Source organism: Falco peregrinus, chromosome 6 (genome assembly GCF_023634155.1).
Source record: "Falco peregrinus isolate bFalPer1 chromosome 6, bFalPer1.pri, whole genome shotgun sequence".
Taxonomy (NCBI): domain Eukaryota; kingdom Metazoa; phylum Chordata; class Aves; order Falconiformes; family Falconidae; genus Falco; species Falco peregrinus.
This window is the reverse complement of record NC_073726.1, coordinates 31658885-31679165: the sequence shown is the minus strand read 5'-3', so window position 1 is coordinate 31679165 and position 20281 is coordinate 31658885. Positions and strand designations below refer to the sequence as shown.

Here is a 20281-nt window from a genome sequence, read left to right as displayed (position 1 = left end):
TCACTGGTGACATCAATGATTGACCATACTTTTGGGCCCGCTCACTGAGTTTTGAAAATGATTTTGCCCCTTCCCCAGTGTGGTAAGCCACCACCTCTAACAAACCAAAGAGAGGCAGGTGGACTTACTGCTATTAATCTTTGACACCAATGAGTCATTTTCTTCAGAAGAGATCCTAACACATTGAACCAACTGGAGTGGAGAGCAAGCTCTTCGGAGTTATTTCCAGAAAATCCTTGATTTGCTGGTATCACTCGTGAGGGTTCCTCATTGTAAAATGGTTTGAAAGCACTGCTAATTAGGTCACTTATTTACATGACAGTCCCCTGCGTTTAAGGCTGGTGGGTGGGAGGAAAGAAAGATGGAACAAGAGTAATTAGTGTAATCATGACGATAAGCTAAGTGCTGACCCCACAGCACCAGATCAATACTGGGATTGCATCACGGTGGTGTGCCTATTCTGTGAGATAAAGAACCATAAATGCTGAGCATCCAGATCAGGAAAACAACATCTCATTTTCTAACCATTAAATATTTGATGTAAAGCATTGAGGCTGGGGAAAGCTGCAACCACTAATCCGTAAGAACAGCTTCACTGCAGACATTCAAGGAAAAAAAAAGGCGCTGAAAGGCACTAGGAGATCACTTTGACAAGAAAACAAGAGCTTTCAGTTGTCTGATGACTGTATGGTTTCAGGCCCTGAGATTCAGTAAAGCAGACCCCTTTTTTTTTTTTTTTGCCAAAGTTATTAAAAAAAAATCTCTTAATACTCAGGTTTGCCAAAACAGCTATTTTGTCTTCACAAGGTTAGCAGTTTTCTGCTGGTCTTGAAGGTTAGTCTTAACACTTTGCTGTCCCAAATAAATTTTCCATGGTTTCAATACTCCAAAACCCAACTCAGCTAAGATGGTACCAGCTGGACTCTCGTCTGCGGCCTAAATAGCTCTGCTCAGATCCTGGTCAGCTTCAGCTGGTGTTAAGAGACCAACAGACACAGCTTTGCTTTTGGATTCAAGACAATTTTGCTGAATTAGCACTTAAGAGGGGAAAAAAAATAATCCCATTTTGATATCTTGGGTCAATCCATTCAATCTGGAGGCTCTCTGGGAGAAAACACATCCAACAGTATTGCTGATAGAGCTTTTATGAGCCTTTTATCAATGAACCCAAGAGCCAAGTCAAGATATCGATGGATATTTAATATTCCCTCTCAAAAGTCTTCTGAAAGGCCTCTGCACTCTGACACTGGTTCCCCCATTAGGCTTTTACCATTCAGTATGGAGTAACACCAGGTGACATGATGCATCTGCTGAACACATGGTCTAAATATTAGCTAGGAGTCTCCAGCCTGTTTGTAGCAGCTTTAACATAAATATGAGTACATTTGTAGCTTCTATCAAAACTACAAATGGCAATTAGTCAGCAGGTGATCACAGATGGTTTGGTTTGGACTTCACAGGTCCACATTTTACTGTGGCTGAGGATGACAAAGCTTTCCTGTTGTTGCTCAAGGGGAGTCCCACCTGGGGAAATACATGACTCGAGGCAGGTATCTCATTTCTTGATTAAAAACCAGCCCCAAGCACGCATGTGCAATGGTGGGATTTGTAGCAGCGAGGAGATGACATTGGTCATCTCTGCAGCATCCCAGAGATGTCAATGCAGGAACAGGCTGAGCTGTGGGACTGACCAGAGGGAGCCGTGTGGATATGAGTCACAGCACTGCGGATAAGACGCCCAAGAAGATCTTTTCCTTTTGGCTTCCTGTGGTTCTCCTCCAAACCAACTATATCTGAATGAAGGTGTCCAAATCGTTTTGAACCAGCCGTTCCCAGACCAAATTAATACACTCTAGCCAGGTGCAGGGCTTGACATCCTGACCTTACTGCAGGACTACCCACATTCATGTGAACTTGTGGCCAACTCGGGATGGATGGGGTGAACTTGCGTTCATCTGTAAAACACATCGTAGACACAAACTGAGTTAATACGATCCTGATCAAACAGTTTGCAAGGCAGAGGTGGGAAGGATCACCCCAGGACACCAGATCTCCAATCAATGTGTGCACAGCTATAACATGGAAAAAGACATTATGGATAATCATACTATGAATGTTCAGAGCACCTAAGAAGGGGATCTGACTATGTTTTGAGCATCTGCAGAAGAGCACCAACTGTTCTGTTACTGGAACAGGAAAAAAAGCATTGGAAAATGAGACTGCTTAAGCAGCTAAAATGGAAAGCTGTCATTTAGACTAAGTTATATTGAAGCAACAGATAACCATCAAATAATACAAGCACTCACGATTTATCTTTTAAAAGTTATTGGCAGATGTTTTGCATTTGTTAGAAATTTGCAGCTTTTCCTGTTTTAGAAAGACATTTACTTTTGTTGCAATAATAAAGCAACAGCATTCACTAAGTCCTTCTCCTGCGTGAGGTCAGGCACATGTTGATCATCTTTAATCTGGCTTTTAAACAAGGTTCTCTATTAATAGATCTCTACAAAAAAAGTTCCCCATGAGCAATCAATACAGCAAGACGTGTTACAAGTTCAGTGACAGAAAAAAACCCCAAGCTCCAGCTTGAAGTATAGCCCCATTTCAGAGCTGAATTCAGTTCATTAGAAACACTGGGGTTAAACACAAAGACCCATCTAAGTTCACCACCGCTGTGTGGCCTGACTACAAAATGAAAGGCATCAATTTTACCACTGCATTGAGCCTGATTTTCATTTGTACCGAGACCCCTTTACACCACCCTGTCAGCAGAAAGGGGCCTTAAAGTGACAGTAAATTATAGCTCCTTTACTCTGGCAAAGTGGTATGAAGGGGCTCCACCATCAATTTAAAAAGGCATTGCTTTCTTGAGTGTTGCAGGATGCTTTCTATTAGCCATCAAAGCCTTTTTTGGTATGAGGAGGCTTACAAAGCCAGGCAAAAGGGGATGCTGACCCTCAGGGTGCAAAGTGGTCCAGGATAGTCTTATCCCATAATGGCCTTCACTAACCTTTTCAAAGTATTTTGAGATCCATGGTCAGAAAATGTGATGCAAATTCTCAGCATTAGCATTAATAAGAGCCAGCCAGTGACAGATTGCTGCAGTATTTGTTAAAAAACTGTAGTACAAACCTTCCGCTGCCATCCCCACCCCCCTCCGATTTTGAAGTTGTAGCTTATCCAAACTGCTGCAAATCTGGAGGTGAAGTGCTGCTCATCTGTAGAAGAAGTGGTGAAGGTATCTTCCATTGCTCTTTGATTCTGGGGTGAAAGCATCCCTGAACAGTAGAAAATAACCTGCTTTGGAAGCACCCTGGATAAAGAAGTTAAGAAGCTGTACCTTTTAGATACTTCAGAAGGGGCAAACTGTCTCTGCACACACTGCAATGCCCCTAAATAAATCTCCTCATTTTATAACATCTTAAATAAACACACAGATCGAACAGCACCCTGATGGTGTTTGTAACTAGACCCAGCTGCCAGGAAAGAGCCACGCTCTTTTTGCAATGTAAACAGATGAAGCCGATGGCTCCTAAGCTTTATTGTTGATGTCCTCATTGTGATTTTACTTCTCAGCACTTCTGCAATTAAATCTGCCTGGTTTGCAACCCCACATGAGATTGAGGCCTCTAATTTGGAAATCACAGGATTACAGTACGATGTGGCAGTGGGAATTAAGAGCGCTACCAAAAATCATTGAGTTCCTGGGTAAAGCTTGTGCCAGTAACAAACTCCACGCTGGCTTTTTGTATGGTGCACAGCATGATTTCAATTGCTCAGATGGGTGACAAAAAGAAAGATAAGAATCCAATGGGAACGGACTTCCTTGGGAAGAACAAGAGTGATTTATCTCTCAATCTGCATATTGGCACCTGCATCACTTTGACATATTGACATCACTTAAACACCCTACTTACAGCTGCCACAGTGGGACTGGTGGCAGAGGCAGGGGCAGGAAGGCCATGGTCCTGCCTGGAGCTGTCTCTCCACCCCTCCTGGAATATGGCTCGTGTGAAAAGGGGAGGGAGAACTGGAAAGTCATGGTGTGCCAATGGTCTGTGCCAACCCCCCTTTGGAAAGGGAGCGTGGCACTTCCACATTTCTCATTAAACCCGCATGCAGCTGGCTTAACCAAACACCGTAATTAACTCAGTGTCTAATGCAAATCACCAGAGCGGAGACTCAGCTCTGCCAGTGAGCAATTGCAGTTCGTGTCTGTGGAGTGACAAGCAGGTAGCACAGAAACAGCTTCATCCTGTTTATTTTGCTGTGGGTACAGCTTTGCTGACAGCAGCAGGGTTAAGATGTCCTCAAGGGCATGGCAGTCCCAGCGATGGGGTGAGCCCTCCAGAGAAGGTCTCCCATGCATCTCCTCTACTCCTGGGGTGCTTCCCCATAGGGAGGCAGGGTTGAGCTGCAGAGGTTAATTCCAAATGTGTACTTAGATTTTTCCTCAATTACTGAGAGTTTACCTTCTATTTTCTGCCACTGCAGACACAGGATAAGCCTGCTGTCTCGCTGAAGCCAGGTTTGTGTCAAAGACTTTGAATCTTTGCTTTCTAAGGAATCTTTGCTCCAGTGCCAACTTCCAAGGGAGACTAGGGGACAGGGAGGAGCTGGTATTGAAAGTCAAGAGCTGTCACAACTGACAAAGAAATCATTGGTTTAGGTCTGGTTTTAAAAAACAGTATGTTTTGAATCCTTCATGCTTTTGAAGCTCTTCTTCAAGAAAAAGGGTAAGCATGCATGTATGTGTGTGGTTTTCAGATACAGTAAGGTGCTCACCCAACTGCATGAATTCAGGACCTGGGGTGCTCAAAAAGCCAACAAACAGCCCACAATAAAAACACTCAAGAGTCTGTTTCTGTTTGGGCCTTGATATCAATACCCCCCTGACCCAATGCTTCCTCTCAGGAGGCTTCTTGATGCACCTTCTTACTCTGACTAAATATTGAGCCTCAGGATCCATTTCTAAAAAGATTTTCTTTTTCTGGAGAAGACAATGACAGAGGAGGAGGTGTCTTTCTTGACACTATTGCTGGAGTCCTATTTTTCTAGATAAAACTGTTGAGGTACTAAAATGGTATTATTCTTCATCAAGGACAAGAAAGAGAAAGCACACGCAGCAAGTGAACATGGTACACTGAGCACATCTTTGGGTGGATACAAGAGTATCTACTGATCTATAAACATATGTGGACACATGGTACACATTCAAAAGCTTTCTTACAGTAAGCCATCTAGAAGAGATAGACAATTGTGGTTTATGTCAGGCTATGAGAAAGTAATTTCAAACTCAATGTTTAAGCCAGCCAGTCATTAAGTGCTGACTATGACAACCTGGAAGTCACAAGATGCCAGCAGCTGGCTGAATTTGAAAGGTTATCCACAACTCAGTAAGCTAATGGCTAATCTTTCACCTTCCTACCTACACACAGCATGCAACCATCTTAAAAATGTAAAGAACGTCCCAACTCCTTCATTGTGAATAGTAATTCCTTCTTTGTAAAATATTCAGAGGGCTTCAGAAGGCTGAAGCTCTGGCAAGGGAATATCTGCATATAACAAGGCAGAGAAGAAGGAGAGGAAGAGAAGAGGAAACCCTTCTTCCATTTTCATATAAAAACGATTTAAAATTTACTTGACTTCCTCAGTTAATTTGTCTTCTTCCAGAAACTTTAATCCTTCAATGCTTATTGTTAAAAAGAAGTTTATATTCCCTCAAAAGACAAGAGCAAAAGAAAATGACTTTGTCATATCTGACTGGTTTGGAAAATATAAAATCCAATTCTGAAGGAGTGCAGATAAGGGAAGAGCTATGGAAGAGCCATCAGCTTAGCAAACACTAAATAATGAAGAAGGCAGAGACTGCCCAGCATGATAAAACACTCTATTAGCAAGACTGTTTTTAAATGAGTGATGATTGTGGCACATTCACAGCAAAAGGTTATTGAATTTTTATCTCTAGGAAGGGGACAATTGACAACCTAACCAAAAAGCCACCAACAGGTAGTCCCCTTTTTAGGATTTCCCAAAACATGTCCATATTTGCCCAACTCCACCCTGTGGTTTCTGAATACCTCTAGCTATGCTATTATATATGCTATAAAGTTGGTTTACAGCCAAGGAAGCTTTGCTGAAAAAGCTACCGACTTTCTACAGAAAAGAATACAGGGCCACCACCACTATGTCATGGACTTGTTGGAGATTACGGTATTTCTGGCACTGCACAGAAAATTCTCATCCCAGTCACTCACCGAGTGCTTTGATGATGCCCTGAGTGGAAGCAAGATTCAATCTCAAGTTGCTGGGACAGAACAGAGAAACAAACAATCAAAGATCTGGATGTGAGTTCTCATCATGCATTGGCCAACATGTGGTAAGCACGGAAGATAAACCCCCACCACTGCTAACAGTTAATGCGGTCAGTGCTCTTGTTCAAGAACAGACACTTCAATGTAGCATCAAGTCCAAGGAGAAAAACAAAGCAGAAGACAAGCTGCTCAAAGGAATGTAACAACTGCCATCTGCCCAAAGTCAGCCACCCAAAAAGTGATCTGGGTGACTAATGGCCCGTTGACTTGCATATGATGAACCATGGATTCGAGCTGCATTGAACCAGAATGCTTGGGTTTCAGGTGGGCATGTCTTAAAAAAAAAAAGCTGGCTCCATTGACGGTGATGTGAATCTGAGTTTGGTGAGCTTCAGCATGTGGCACAGCCTCCCTTTATTTAGCGTTACTTTAGGTCAGTTATTTCCCTTTCTCCCTCCCCCAATGCTCATTATCATGCTGTGGCTTCCAGCAATGACATGCTCAGAAATTCAGATGATCAAACCACAACAGAAAACAAGTCACCATATGACAGTTGAATGTTATGGCATTAACATTGTATGAATCTTTGAAACAAAAGGTAGATGTAATCTTTCCTCCTCTCAGCGCAGTCCAAGCACATTTGCATTGCTCTCATCCTCCTGCCCAGGTGCGATGGAAAGAGACATCTCATCTCATTTTTCCTCTGTTGTTTACTCTTCATATTCTTCCCCAAAAGAATTGCACTCCCCTGTACATCACTGTAGCTTGCTGGATTTGTAAATACATCTGACTTATACCACCACCTCTGCCCCACGGCATCACTTTTTACTTCTCCCATATAGATTGCAGTCAGCTCTATTGATGTTCCATTTATGAGATATATTCCACCAGGTTTCATTTATAACCATGAGGTCAAAAGCCTCTATCATTTCCTAACATTGCACGTTCTTCCTCTTGTTTCAGATACTCCTGGCACTTGTGTACAGACATTTTAGTGCATTGGTATAAAGTTATTACAAAGGAAGATGATTTTTTATTGTCAGGAGGATGCTGCCAAGTGAAATATTACACTTCGTACTTTTATGTTTATTCACTGCTGCATGTAACGTCCTCTCAGAAGCCTGAAAGTCATACTCATGCCCTTTAATGTTTGGCAAAATTGATTTATTAAAAAAATTGAGTTTCAACCAGAACTGAAATTATAAATGATGTTTTTATTTTTAACAACTTTGACTGTCAGAGCACAACGCCTCAGCCCCAAGAACTCTCCCAGTAACTGAAGTTCTGTGAATAAATATTTGGCTACTGAACTTTGATAGCATTTTCCATTTGCCTTTGTTTTCTTTTCTTTTATTTCTTTTAATCTTCTAAAGTACACTCTGTGAGACCACAGTAATTCTTCTTGACACTCAGGTATTGAGAACTCAAAGTATGGGTTACAGGAATATTGAAGTTACCTGTAGTATTCTGGGTCTTAAATTGTTAGCTGATTGTATAATCTTATTGATCCTTTTGGATCTTGACAAACTGGTTGTGGTCATCTGGAGTAAGGAGTTTAAAGGTCCTGCTCTAAAGCAGAGTTATAAGCCATAGGAAAGGTTGTCAGTCAACCAGAGATGCTCCGCTGTTGAAGGACAATTAGTTTAATGGACATATAACACTACAACTTTAGCACCAGAAGATTTCCCCCATCACTTCCCAGAAAAGGCAGGAATGCTGTGCATCCTCACCGCATCCCCATGTGTCTCGGGATCCTACCAAGCTGTGCGAACTTTTTTATGCAATGCTTTTCTTCTCCTCTGCTCCTCATCTACAACGAAGTGTAGATGCCTCCTTCCACACCCCAGGCAGCTGCATTTAATATAAACCCTCAACAACAGGGGATGTTCAATATTTGTAAAACACAGTATTTTATTACAGGGATCTAGGGTAATACGAAGTGCTCTAACAAATGCATGGCCACCTCCCCAGCTTCAGCCTGTGACGCAGGACAGCTACTGGCAACGTCTGGGTAGGCAGGTGAGACCTAGACTCCTGGTCCTCGGAAAAGCTTAACCCCATGTCAGCTGAGCTATAGGTGACCCCTTGCAAATTAGTAACAGTGGAAAAGTGTCAGTGGAAAGCAGCAGAGCTGAGATCTGTTTATGCCGAGCTCTACTTCAGGGGCACAGCCACAGCCCTCCTCTGAACGTGACTCTGTGCTGACAACACCAATGACAGTGATAAGAAGAGAAGCAACACTAATCATGTCTCTATCACTTTCCAGACAGAAAAAAAATAAATCACTATTCCCTGGGGGATGGAGCGAAAGCTGAAGCACAGAGAAGTGAAATGATCTCACAAAAGTAGTGCGGGCAATCCTTGACAGCCAGGAGCAGAAGTGGGGTCTCCAGGCTCCCCTGTCTTTGCCCTCTTGGCACTTCAGTTCACTGAGTGTTACTTCTGCCTTTGCAGGCTGAGCATTGGTGCCCCAGTGCCATGCATGTTAGGGCATTCCTCATTAAAAGCTGTTCAGCTTCTCTAGTGAATTTATAATACACATATATTTTTAAATATTAAGTGAATTAGCGATGCTTTAAAGAAAATGAAACCTGTCTCGGCACTGATACCTTCTCCTGTGCAATGTCATTAGCAGGGACAGCTGAAAAGCTCAAACACTGAAAGACCCTTCAGAGCTTATGCTAGAAGTGATGCTCCTGGCACCCTCATATGGTACCCACCACAGCCTGAGTAGATGTCACACCACAGCATTTACTACGAAGAAAGGAATGAAGCTGCTTTGCTTTCTGTTCTCTTTGACATAAACCCATTTTGAAATCAAGAACAAAGATGCCCATCTCCACTAAAACTGCATGTTTATGCTGGTTCTCATTTATAAGACAAAGGTTCTCCTATGGGAGCTACTTACTCTGGGAGGCTGATAGGTTGGAAAAGGCTGCCTTGGTGCGACCTGCTAACCACTCCAGGCTCTCGTGCATGTTGGCCAAGGCCTTCAGGTCACTGACGTCCCGCAGGATCTCCTGCTGAGGGATGAGTTTATCTCCCAGGTTGCCAATGAGAACTTCTGATTCTTTGCCGAAAGCAGCCCTGAAATGCAAACCAAAGCCACCCTCAGAAATACAGCACGGGACAGCAAGGGAGAGACATCAGTTACACCACGGAGAAGGTCAAGCCAGCCAATGTAGAACTGTTCCAGTGTGGGGTCTCAAGAATGTTGTCTGGAGGAGTTTTTGAAGTTTTGTTACTGTGAATGAGACCTCTGTCTCAGGGAGGCTTTTTCCTGTCCTTCTCCTTGCACTTACAATCTCTGAATTTCACCTCATTCCTCATAGTTACAAACTTCATCTCAGTCAACTCCCACACCTCTTACCCCCACCCAGCATTTACACCTTGCTGAGACATGCAGGTGCTTTCTCTGTCTCCCTGGGATATGTATAAAGAACACACATGCAGTTCTTTTAACCTTTCCTCGAAAATGAACTTTTCCAATCTCTGATTCATTTTTCTTTCACACATCTATCAAAAGAAATCTGTGAAACCTGATGGGTTATCATGACAAAGTGACAAATGGTTTTGAGTATCAGTCCGTGCATTATTTTACCTGCACAGACACAGCACCTGGTGAAAAAAGATGACCAAGACAAACGTGTTCACTGAAAAAACAAAGGTGTTTACCAAAAAGCCGAAAAAAGTTCTTTCAAGGTGTGTAACTGCTCACTCCACTGTTATGTTCTATCTCTGCCTTCAGATTTTACTTTCCCAACACTCGTCTTCATGGAGAACATGGTTAGTTATGTCCTATTTGCAAGGCAAATATTCTTATTGCTTTTGCAGGTGAAAGAGGAGACTCTGGCATGACTTTTTGTGTACCTTTAGGATGGAGAAAATCAGGACACGGTTTCTACATCTAATTACAACAGCTCCTGGCTGGAGCCAAGTGCATTTCGTTGAAAGACTCTAAGTGATGGCACATTTACCGTGGTCCTCAGTACACTCTTCCCATCATTAGCTGCTCTTTTTGTTATGAATTTGCATTCCACTTTCATTCAACTTTGCAAATCTCCACTTCCTGTCATTAGCTCTTTTATGAACTTACAATGAGGAATCATGCTGCTGAGCATAATAGCTGCAACGAGCTGCAGCAAAATAATCCCATCAGTGGCATTTTATATACTATCTAAGCAGTTTTATTGCCAGCATGTCCCTGGGACTTCACTGTCACTTCAGAAAAAAATATATAAATGAACCAACCCTGAAATGGTTTTAAATTGCTCAATTGAATTCATTAAAGGCAAAAGACAAAAATAGCCTTCATTAAAAAAATCTCTTCGAGGATTTTCTTCTGCTGACAATAAAAAATATGCTGCCTTAGGCTGTAACCCGCATACTGCGGTTTGGGAGGAATCCTTATCTGTTGGCTGTGTCAGGACTGAGACACAGAAACATCTCCAACTCCAGTGGAGTATGCAGTGGTAATTCAGCTGTTCTTCCTCTCCATAAGACAGGCTTAATTTTGATCAATACTGGCTATTGAAAATACATTAAATCCTTTCTGAACTTTAGGAAAGCCCTTAACAAGCTTCCCTGACCAGGCATTTCTTGGACAGTCGTAAGAGGCTACAAAGATTTGGGGAGTAAGGACAGTTGAGTGACCCATCTGAAGTCCAAATGGACGTTTGAAGGTGAATACAGGGTTGAAGCAGGTGGACAAGATCATGGCCAGGCTAGACCATTTTTTTTCCCCAGCAAAACATGATCATTCTTCCAAGTAAAACACGTTATTGACTTCTACAGCAAAAATGAGACAACTCACTTTGCTTTACCCACCTATAAACACTCGGATACCCTCATCTGTTCCCGTGGAGCAGGAGACATTTCATAGAAATGTTTTTTCCCTTCCAACCAAAACACTCCTGTTGACTTAAGACTACCAAATCTCTCTGGCAACTGCATCCATCACTTGGAAAAGTAACAAATGAAACATTTGGTGAATTTCTACCTTCATTAACATGGCTTTCCAATACAAAATGCCGTCAAAAAAGCATTTTTTTGGGAACCACAATTTGAGAGCTGTTCAGTGAGGAGTCACTACCACTCTGCTGCCCACAACCGTGATTACAAATTCAGTTTTATTGCGGGGAAAGCTCTTCTGCCTTCCCACATGCAAAGAGAAACGGTTTTGGCACGCTTTGGATGGATAGCCTGTGCATGAATAATACAATGCTTTCAGACAGACTGGGAAAAATCTATATAATACAAAGCACAGTGTATTTCCTATTTTTTCTCCTGGAGGGAATACAAATAAGATCTTCTATGGGAAGCTATACTCTAAAATGTTGTTGAGATCAATGTGATTCTGCTAATTGCTCTAAAACAACAGAAAAAATTATCAAAAGGGCTGCAAATATATTTGTTTTCTTTAATACACATCTTTGACTGCAGAACCCCCAATTTACTTTCACACAAACTGAAACTTAAAGTGGAGACAACCTTCAGCAAATAACTCCCTCTTAGAAGGTAACTTTAGAGAGTTCTGGTGGATTCCTGTAATTTCAATTTAAACCTGCTGGTAGCAAACGTCTCCATGAAGGAAATTTTCGCTTGTGTTCTGGATGCCTGCTTGAAAGAATATTCACTACATGCCTTTCTTTGTCTTTATTAAATTTGCAAGGCTAAACACTTACCTGGAAGGATATAAAACCCCAGATCAACTGAATATCCAACCTTAATTCTGCTCTTTTGAATACCTCCACTACATTAGCATCTTTAGACCTTTGATACCCATACAGTTTCTCAGCCAATACTTGTCACATTTGTATCTGTAATCGTGTATCTAAGACAGAGCCAGCACATACAAAGAGCTCTGCAGCTACCTTCTGCATTTAATTTATGAGTTTTTGATGGTTCAGTGGGCACCTTGGGTTTGAATTACCATGCTTTTGAAAATTCAAATCCCATCTTACCTTACCCAAGCAGTTTGCTTTGGACCTTGCCAAAGCTTCCGAGAACAATAAAAGATCCTCCATCTTTTGATGAGCACCCAAAGATGGAAATTTCCAGCCACATAGATGATATGTTTTAGAAAGTCTCATAACCAAGCAGTTCATAACTGTGTTTTACAGATCTGTAACAAAAGGCAATGCTCCAGTCTCCTGTGATTAATTCAGCTGTGAATATACCCACGCTTCAGATGGAATTAATATTGCTTATTAACTACACTGCGAATAAAGCAAACTCACGTGCCTTTTTTCACTGTCCAGCTGTTTCTTTGTGGGAGCTCATGCTCCCTTACACCAATATCTGATGCTGGTGCCACACCGCTTCATTGCCCTTCAGACTCGATTCCCACGGGATTTGTGTGCACTGCAACAGGACTCACTTAAATCTCCGCTTTGTCAGAGCAGGCTGGCTGTGCTAGCTTAATCCTTGGATTAACTAAGTACCTTGTTCTGTTTCACTTTGTTGAATCATCTTGATTTCTCTGTTTTTGTTCCTTTCCAAACACAGTGACCAGCAATCTGTCAGCCTTAGATCCACCTTGTTCTATGGATACCGTATGGGATGCAAAACGCATCTTTGGCATGGTACCAGCAGGGATGGGGAGAGGCTGGTTCTCCAGAGGAGTCTTATGCAGGCAGACTGGCTCCCCCCTCCTCTCCTCCAGCAACCAAGAGCAACGGTGATGTTTTTATGTGATGAGCTGTTAATAAAATGAAACAACCTATTGAGCTAAACTGCCTGGAAACAGAGAGACTGATGAGAATATACGAGGCTTCCTCTCATCTGTATTTTAGCATATACATGAGAGGATGGGAAACTTGTATGCAAGGGAAGAAAGGCCAGGGAAGAGCATGTGTGATAAATCAAGATGACCTGTGCTACGTTTAAGGCATTCGGACCGTGACAGAGCAGGGCTGAACAGCAGCCAAGTGTCCACATCAATACTGCAGAATGAGGAAGGAGGTCTCTGAGGTACCCCTGGCAGCAGCTTTACGTTCACTTACTGCTCCTCTCCCTTTTCTCTACCAAGAAATTAGTGTCAATTATCCCTTCAGCAGATAACACCGAGGAAAAAGCTTGCTGGGAGGGTGCATGGAGCTGTAGGAGGTGGGACACACACACACACACCAAGCAAGCCCACTGGGAGCCTCCCCAGGAACACACTCCTGTCCTTTCTCACACCCTCTCAACTGCAGACCTCAGAGGAATGCTTTCCACTGAGCATCAGATGCTTGCAGAGGGGAAGCAACAAAATTAATTTAAACCGCAGCTAAGAGTAGCAGGCAGAGCTGTGGCTGTAGAGGAAATACCCTAAAAATATCTATTAAAGTGTGAACAGGACAAAGATGCAAATACTGTAGGAAGAGCTCACAAAACAAGGATTACTGCTTTGTCACGATGTTGTACCAAAACCACAATATATTGAACATCCATGAAAATGTTACTGAAAGCAATTACTGGGTAAAACGCTTGCCATATAACAACTCAATATGCTACCTAATATAAAGCACTTAAAATACGTATAGTACATATACAGTCTCAAAACATGATACACATTCTAATGGAAAGATTGTAATAATAGAATTTGCATCAGTTTCATTGCACCTTTGCAGCTTCTTTTGGATCAGTAAATTTTTCTATATATTTCTGTCGTATAGAAATTCATATAACCCATTTATTTTCTATTCCTGCGTGTGAATCATAGAGTCAGCCTGGAGACCATATTAAAAACTGTATATAGAAACTACTCAGGCAGACAGGTTTCCCCTTGATTAATTTGAAGAAATTCCCATTATGTTCTTACTTATAAGCAAAGAGAGAAAAGGTGGTTTGTTTCTTCATCTTGCACCAGAATTTGTTTGACTATAATAAAGAATCATGCAAGCACCAAAACAAATAACCCACGTAGGTTTTTTTCTGCAAAGGGAAGCCCACTGAAATCATTTACTGCCGCAAGAACAATAAACCCCAGCTCAACCATCATCCTGCAGAAGATACCGTTTCACTTGTTTCAAAGATTCAGCACCTGAAGGTATTTTAAAAATTCAGCACATGAAGACACTTTTCACAGCACATCCAAACAGCACTGTAGTCCTGATGAAAAGCTTCTGCAAAGGATCCTCAGTGGATATAAATTCACCCTGCCAACCTAAGGTATTTGGCTTTAAAGGACTGAAGAACTAGCCCATCCTAAAACCGACCCAGATTTGAGGTTCATTGGGATTTGCAAAGCTTCGACAACAATTTGTGCATCTCTATCAGGGACTGGCGTGATCAGCACCAGCATTCCCCAGCAGCTCCAAATCTCTGCTGAGAGGTCACAACACTGTCAAAAAGCAGACATCGCTAACTGACGATTTTAAACAGTAACATCACACGACATCTTCTCACTTAAATTTATTTGAATATTCTGGTCTTGTTAAGTTGCTATTATACAATTTATCACAGCAGACAAGGAAGTGTCTTGGAGTACATTGTGTAGCTCTAATGATGTGATTTAGTGATATGCAATCTTGTTAAAGCAGGAGCTGTTATTACATCTTTGTGGAGAAGCTGAATCTCAATGTTTCGGCTGTGCTTTCCCCCTCCATCCCTGCTACACAGTTTAGAGGCATAGACATTACCTAAAGTATGTTGGAAGAGCTGGGCATTGCTGCACTCATTTCAATACACAATGCAATTTGTAGGATTAATAAAACTGAAGCTGGGAGATTCTTCCTGGATTCAGGTTCAAAATATATGTAATCTTCAAAAAAACCCAAATCCAGCCCAAATCCTCTGAAACTTCTTTGCATTCACAGGACAGGCAAAGACAGAAGGAAACTTCTTGGATACAAAGGTGTTCTGTGAAGATTCAGGTGCTTACTCATTTTTACACCTCTCTTGATAGCAATAAGGTTTAGTGTCAGTTGCGCTCACGAAGAGGCACATTCTCTTGTAGGATCCAAAAAAGAGATCTAGAAACCCATTTCACATAAAGGACAAGACTGTCATCAAATGGAATTGACACATACTTACGGTATGCTCAGATTCATAGTCCCAGTAGAGGGAAAAAAGGTCTAGTCTGCTGCCAATCTTACAAAATCATCCTTTCACCCTTTAAAAATATTGTAAATATATTAAACAGAGCCTGAGAAATTGGAGGAGATCTTTTGTTCTTGAGAGAGAAAGACCCAAGGAAAGAGATACAGAAAAACCTACAAGTGAGAATGGGAGGGAAAGCTAGGAGGTAAAGAAAGGGAAAAGCCTTCCATAAAACATCAGAGCTTCAGAAAAGGACCACGCAGCAGAAAAAACACTAAGACAGCCCAAAGAACAAATATACTGGAAAGCTCCAAACCAAACACTGCAAAAAACACCCACCAGAGAGCAGAAGGTACAACCTGAGATACAGCTTTTAACGAAATCCTTGGCCAATGCCTTCTGGCTGCCCAGAGATGTGAAACAAAGAAAGACCACCCTACCCGTAGGTACAACCGGAACACTATGCTCCTGCCACCATGGCTCTCCCTTTGTGCCAAGGGAAGGACTTAACGGTCCAGCGCAAATTGTTCCAGCTCACTCCCAATTCTGGTTTCTGGGCTTCCACAGACTGTTTATTTAGAGAATGGGAAGTTCACAGCACGTTGATCCTTTTAGAAACAGTGGAAGTAATTCACAGAGCCCCCCCAGCCCAGCCCCTGCTGAAGCAGCTCTCCCAGAGCGGGCTGCACACAGTCACGTCCAGGGGGTTCTGAATGTCCCCAGAGCAGGAGACCCCACAGCCTCTCTGGGCAGCCTGTTCCCCTGCTCTGGCACCCTCACGGTAAAGAAGTTCTCCCTCCTGTTCAGGTGGGGCTCCCTGTGCTGCAGCTTGTGCCCGTTGCCCCGTGCCCTGTCGCTGGGCACCCCTGACAAGGGCCTGGCCCCGTCCTCCTGACACTCGCCCTTGAGATGGTTGTAGACACCCATAAGGTGCCCTCTCAGTCTTCTCCTCTGCGGGCAAAACGGGCCCAGCTCCCTCAGCCTCTCCTCATCAGGGAGATGCCCCAGTCCCCTCATCATCTCCACAGCCTCTGCTGGCCCCTCTGCAGCAGTTCCCTGTCTCTCTGGAACTGGGCAGCCCAGTTCCACCGGACCCAGCACTCCAGACGCGGCCTCACGGAGGCAGAGCAGAGGGGGAGGATCCCCTCCCTCGCCCTGCTGGCCATGCTCCTCCTCATGCCCCGCAGGGTCCCAGGGACCTTCTTGGCCCCAAGGGCACGCTGCTGGCCCAGGGGCAGTTTGCTGCCCACCAGAACCCCCAGGCCCTTCCCCGCAGAGCTGCCCCCCAGCAGGGCAGCCCCAGCCCGTGCTGGTGCGTGGGGCTGTCCCTGCCCAGGGGCAGGACCCTGCACGGGCCTTTGCTGAGCTCCATGAGGTCCCTCTCCGCCAGCTCTCCAGCCTGGCCAGGTCTCGCCGAATGGCAGCGCAGCCTCTGCTGCAGCAGCCGCTCCTCCAGCTTTGTGTCATTCAAGCTGTGACCAGTCCTAGGCGCTCTGTACCAAACTCCTGAGTTTACTGCCCTCAAGCACCCTCTGAGGAAGAGCTCACAGGAGCATTTCTAATTCATTGCAGTGCAAAACTATGCCTCAGACCACTAGCTCTTTTAGCTCTTGCTCCCAGGGCTAAGCAAAGCTTTGTGTTTGGAAGAGAGATATTCTTGACTGCCCACCATCAGCTTTGCATGCTCTGCCCTATGAAAAGGAAAGGAGAGGAGATTTCATTCTCTGGAGTGTACCCAGTGTCTTTGGTGCCATTGGATGGATGATGTGCTCTCCCAGGGCACAGGTGAGATATGCTGCATGCCCCAAGAGAGCTGAGGTGTGGGACAGTGGTTCCCAAGACACAGTCCCAATACACATCCAGAACTGGAGGGTACATTTCTCTCTCCCATCATGCCTTCTGGAGGGACACCCTTTAGCCCATCCCTGCTCTCTTCCTTCAGCTTGACTTTTTTGCCTTGTCCAATAGCAACACATTCCCCAAGCAGACCCAAATCTACACACAGGCTCCAATTTTACATTGGAAATAGAGTCAGAGGATCAGCACTGACTAAATCAAGAGAAGAGAAGAGTTCCTAACAAGCATCTGGGATAGCGTAACTTCTGACCAATGCCATTTGGGATGATTTGGTGAAGTATCTGCTGTTACACAGGTATCCTTCCATGTTGCTCAAATATATCCCATCCTTTTGGTGCAGAGCAAGTGAGGATGAGCATCCCAAAATGAACAGGAGATGCAGGGGAACAAGCAGCAGGCAGCTGGAGCACCCTGCAGTCAGGTTACCCTCATTAAAGAAACACAAGCAGCAAAAGGAGAAGTCATGTTGCACATGGAGAAGCGGAGAGGTTTTTTTTTTTTTTTTTTATTGCTCCATTAACTTCCGCCTGAGAATCTGATCCCAAGTTCAGTGTCCAGGAGCTTGCTGGAGTCAAAAGGCGAGAGGAAAATCACCATCCTCCTCCTAACACTGGTTTGGTATCTCAGATATGCAACCAGAATGATCTGTGTTGTGGTGTGATCTTCAGACCAATGTGAGGTTTCCAGGCAAATGTGTTGCCCCGTGAATTGCCAGCATGCCTTTCTCAGCTCCCCGCAGAAGTGGTTTCCCTCAGGCACACAGTGCCTTTGCCACTTGCTGCAGGACGGCACCAAAAAGCAAGAATTTCTGCTGTAACTCGAGCGCGACCGGTTCTGAAACTCTTTTTACATTGCTTTTCCTCATCAAAGGCAAACCTGGAAATGATGCATCTTTGCGTTTTATCACCAACATATCTGATTCAGTAATGAACCGAAGGCTAACCTTTATAAAGCGATAAAGGCAGCATATTTCACACTCACCCCAGTGCCAAATAGCCTTCAGAGCTTTAAAAACTAATTATACGAATAGAGGCATGACTTTTCTTTCCTTTCTCCCCTTGCCAAGTTCTGAGTTACTATAATATGCTCAATCAGGTCCCTTTGTCTGGCCAGCCACACCAGAATATTAATGGGAAGATTCTGCTAGTATCTTACCCTACCTTTCGACATCTATTTGCAAAAGAGACAGTGGCGGGTTAAGGCAACAAAATCAATCACTGTCAACACAGGTATGCATTAGGATTTTTTTGGGAAGACTTCATGTTTGGATTCTTCTTTTTAATTAAACAAATGAGTTACAGGAAACCTGGGGAGAGGGAGGGAAAGAAAACTGCGCACTGGTATCTCTTCCTGCCACAGTACAAAAACTGGTGGCAAACTTTCAGGACATATTTAATTTAGCAGCATTCATAAAGGGGTACTGCCGAGTAGTTCAAGCACTGCTGTCAGCCTTGGTTTATGTCCAAAAAGAAAATGCTTCCATGTTTCATCAAGCTTAAACCTCCCTTTCCAGGAAAGGATGCTTAGTCCGTCCCTGCTAGCCAAGGAGGGCGGTCTGTGAATGCATGTAGGTATCTGTATATCAGCGTTTTAAATATCTTGGATAGTTAAAGTGATAATGAAACGAGCTGTCCCCAGGATCTCTCACCACAGCCATGACCCAAAGCATCCACTGAACCCATTTCCCTCTGGCTCCACTGCAGTGTTCAAGCAGAAATGACTACGGCAGAATTATTCCCAATTCACCAGCAGTGCCAAGAGAAAGAGAAAGAAGCAACAGCAGTGAAGAAATCATGTTCCTTTGTATTAGGAGAAAGTCTGAAAAAAGCCTGATTAAATGGAAAGAAGATGACAAAAAATTGGACAAACAATTAATACTATTTTGAAGCTTTCAGGAGAAGCACAGATTCTTGAGGAAGTTTATAAGCCATGTTGCTTACCATCAATGGCTGAAACTGGCCCAGGCCAATTATTATAACTTAAATTAATACTACAGGAGCATTCACATGGCACTCTGAGGAACTGAGGCTTAACACATGATGCTCTGTGCAAACAGATACTCAGAAAAGATCTTTGTCCTAATGTCTAGGCTAAAAAAAAGACACAGCACAAGACCTTTTCTGAGGGAATTCAATGTAGATGGCTTTCCATTCCAACATCTCTGATAAAATGTCACAAAATACTTATTAATGGACAGTACAATGACAACACTGGAATAAAATGCGTGTTAGGATTAAAATGTTGTCACTGCTAGCATCAGACTGCTTGACCATCAGATTCGGCCTGGCCAGGGATTTACATTAACAGGTTATGCTCAGTTAGTAGTACCCAGCATTGCATCCAGAGGACCTCTGGTGTCCCATGCTGACAGCTCAGAAACCACAGTAAGAGCCAGGAGGGCATCCCAGCTGCTTTCCATGCCAAGAAACAAAGGATAAATGTGAAGGCAAGATGGAGGCTAAGACTGAACCAATGAAACTCAAAAAACCTCAGCGACTGCAAAAAAACCTCAAGGGCTCTCCATCCTTGCTCTTCTAGCATCACTGAAGACTTTTTAAAACACTGGCAAAACTGATTATCCCCACTGCAGTATGAGCAAACATTTCTGTGACTAGACATATTTTATACTGTTCGTCGTTCCTCTTTCCAGACTGCGTCATCTTTATGTTAACTGTGCTTGCATTCAGTGAATAACTAAAATGACAATCTGGGCAAATTAGACTTGTTATTTTCAACAGCTTCACTTACTCCTACAGTTTTATAGCCAAATGCCAATCAAGGAAGTGATGAATAGTGATGGGAATGTGCAGACAAGCTTTCTGACTCACTGGAATGACAAGGAGGACCTGTTTCTTCAGAACGCATCAACGATTCAGAGACCAAGCCATTTACAGCGTGTAGGGAAAGGCAATCTGCCTGCTTACAGGCTTTCACTTGCCTGAAAATCTGGTTTGGGCACAGTAAATTGCATCTGAAAGAATCCCCTATGCAGGTACCAATATTTTTCATCTGACTTTCCTTACACAGCTCCTGGGGTTGGGACAGAGGAGAAACATCACCAGGTCATGGTTCAAATGGAGGACAGC

The 20281-nt window shown here is 43.4% G+C and overlaps 1 protein-coding gene across 1 annotated transcript in view; it reads right to left on the bottom strand.

The window, feature by feature from the left end:
- Window positions 1-20281, bottom strand: part of EXOC4 (exocyst complex component 4) — a 408445-nt gene that overhangs the window by 44145 nt on the left and 344019 nt on the right. The window contains exon 14 of the mRNA XM_027785678.2: window positions 9223-9401. Coding sequence (XP_027641479.2) covers window positions 9223-9401 — 179 coding nt within the window. The remainder of the gene's footprint in view (window positions 1-9222; window positions 9402-20281) is intronic.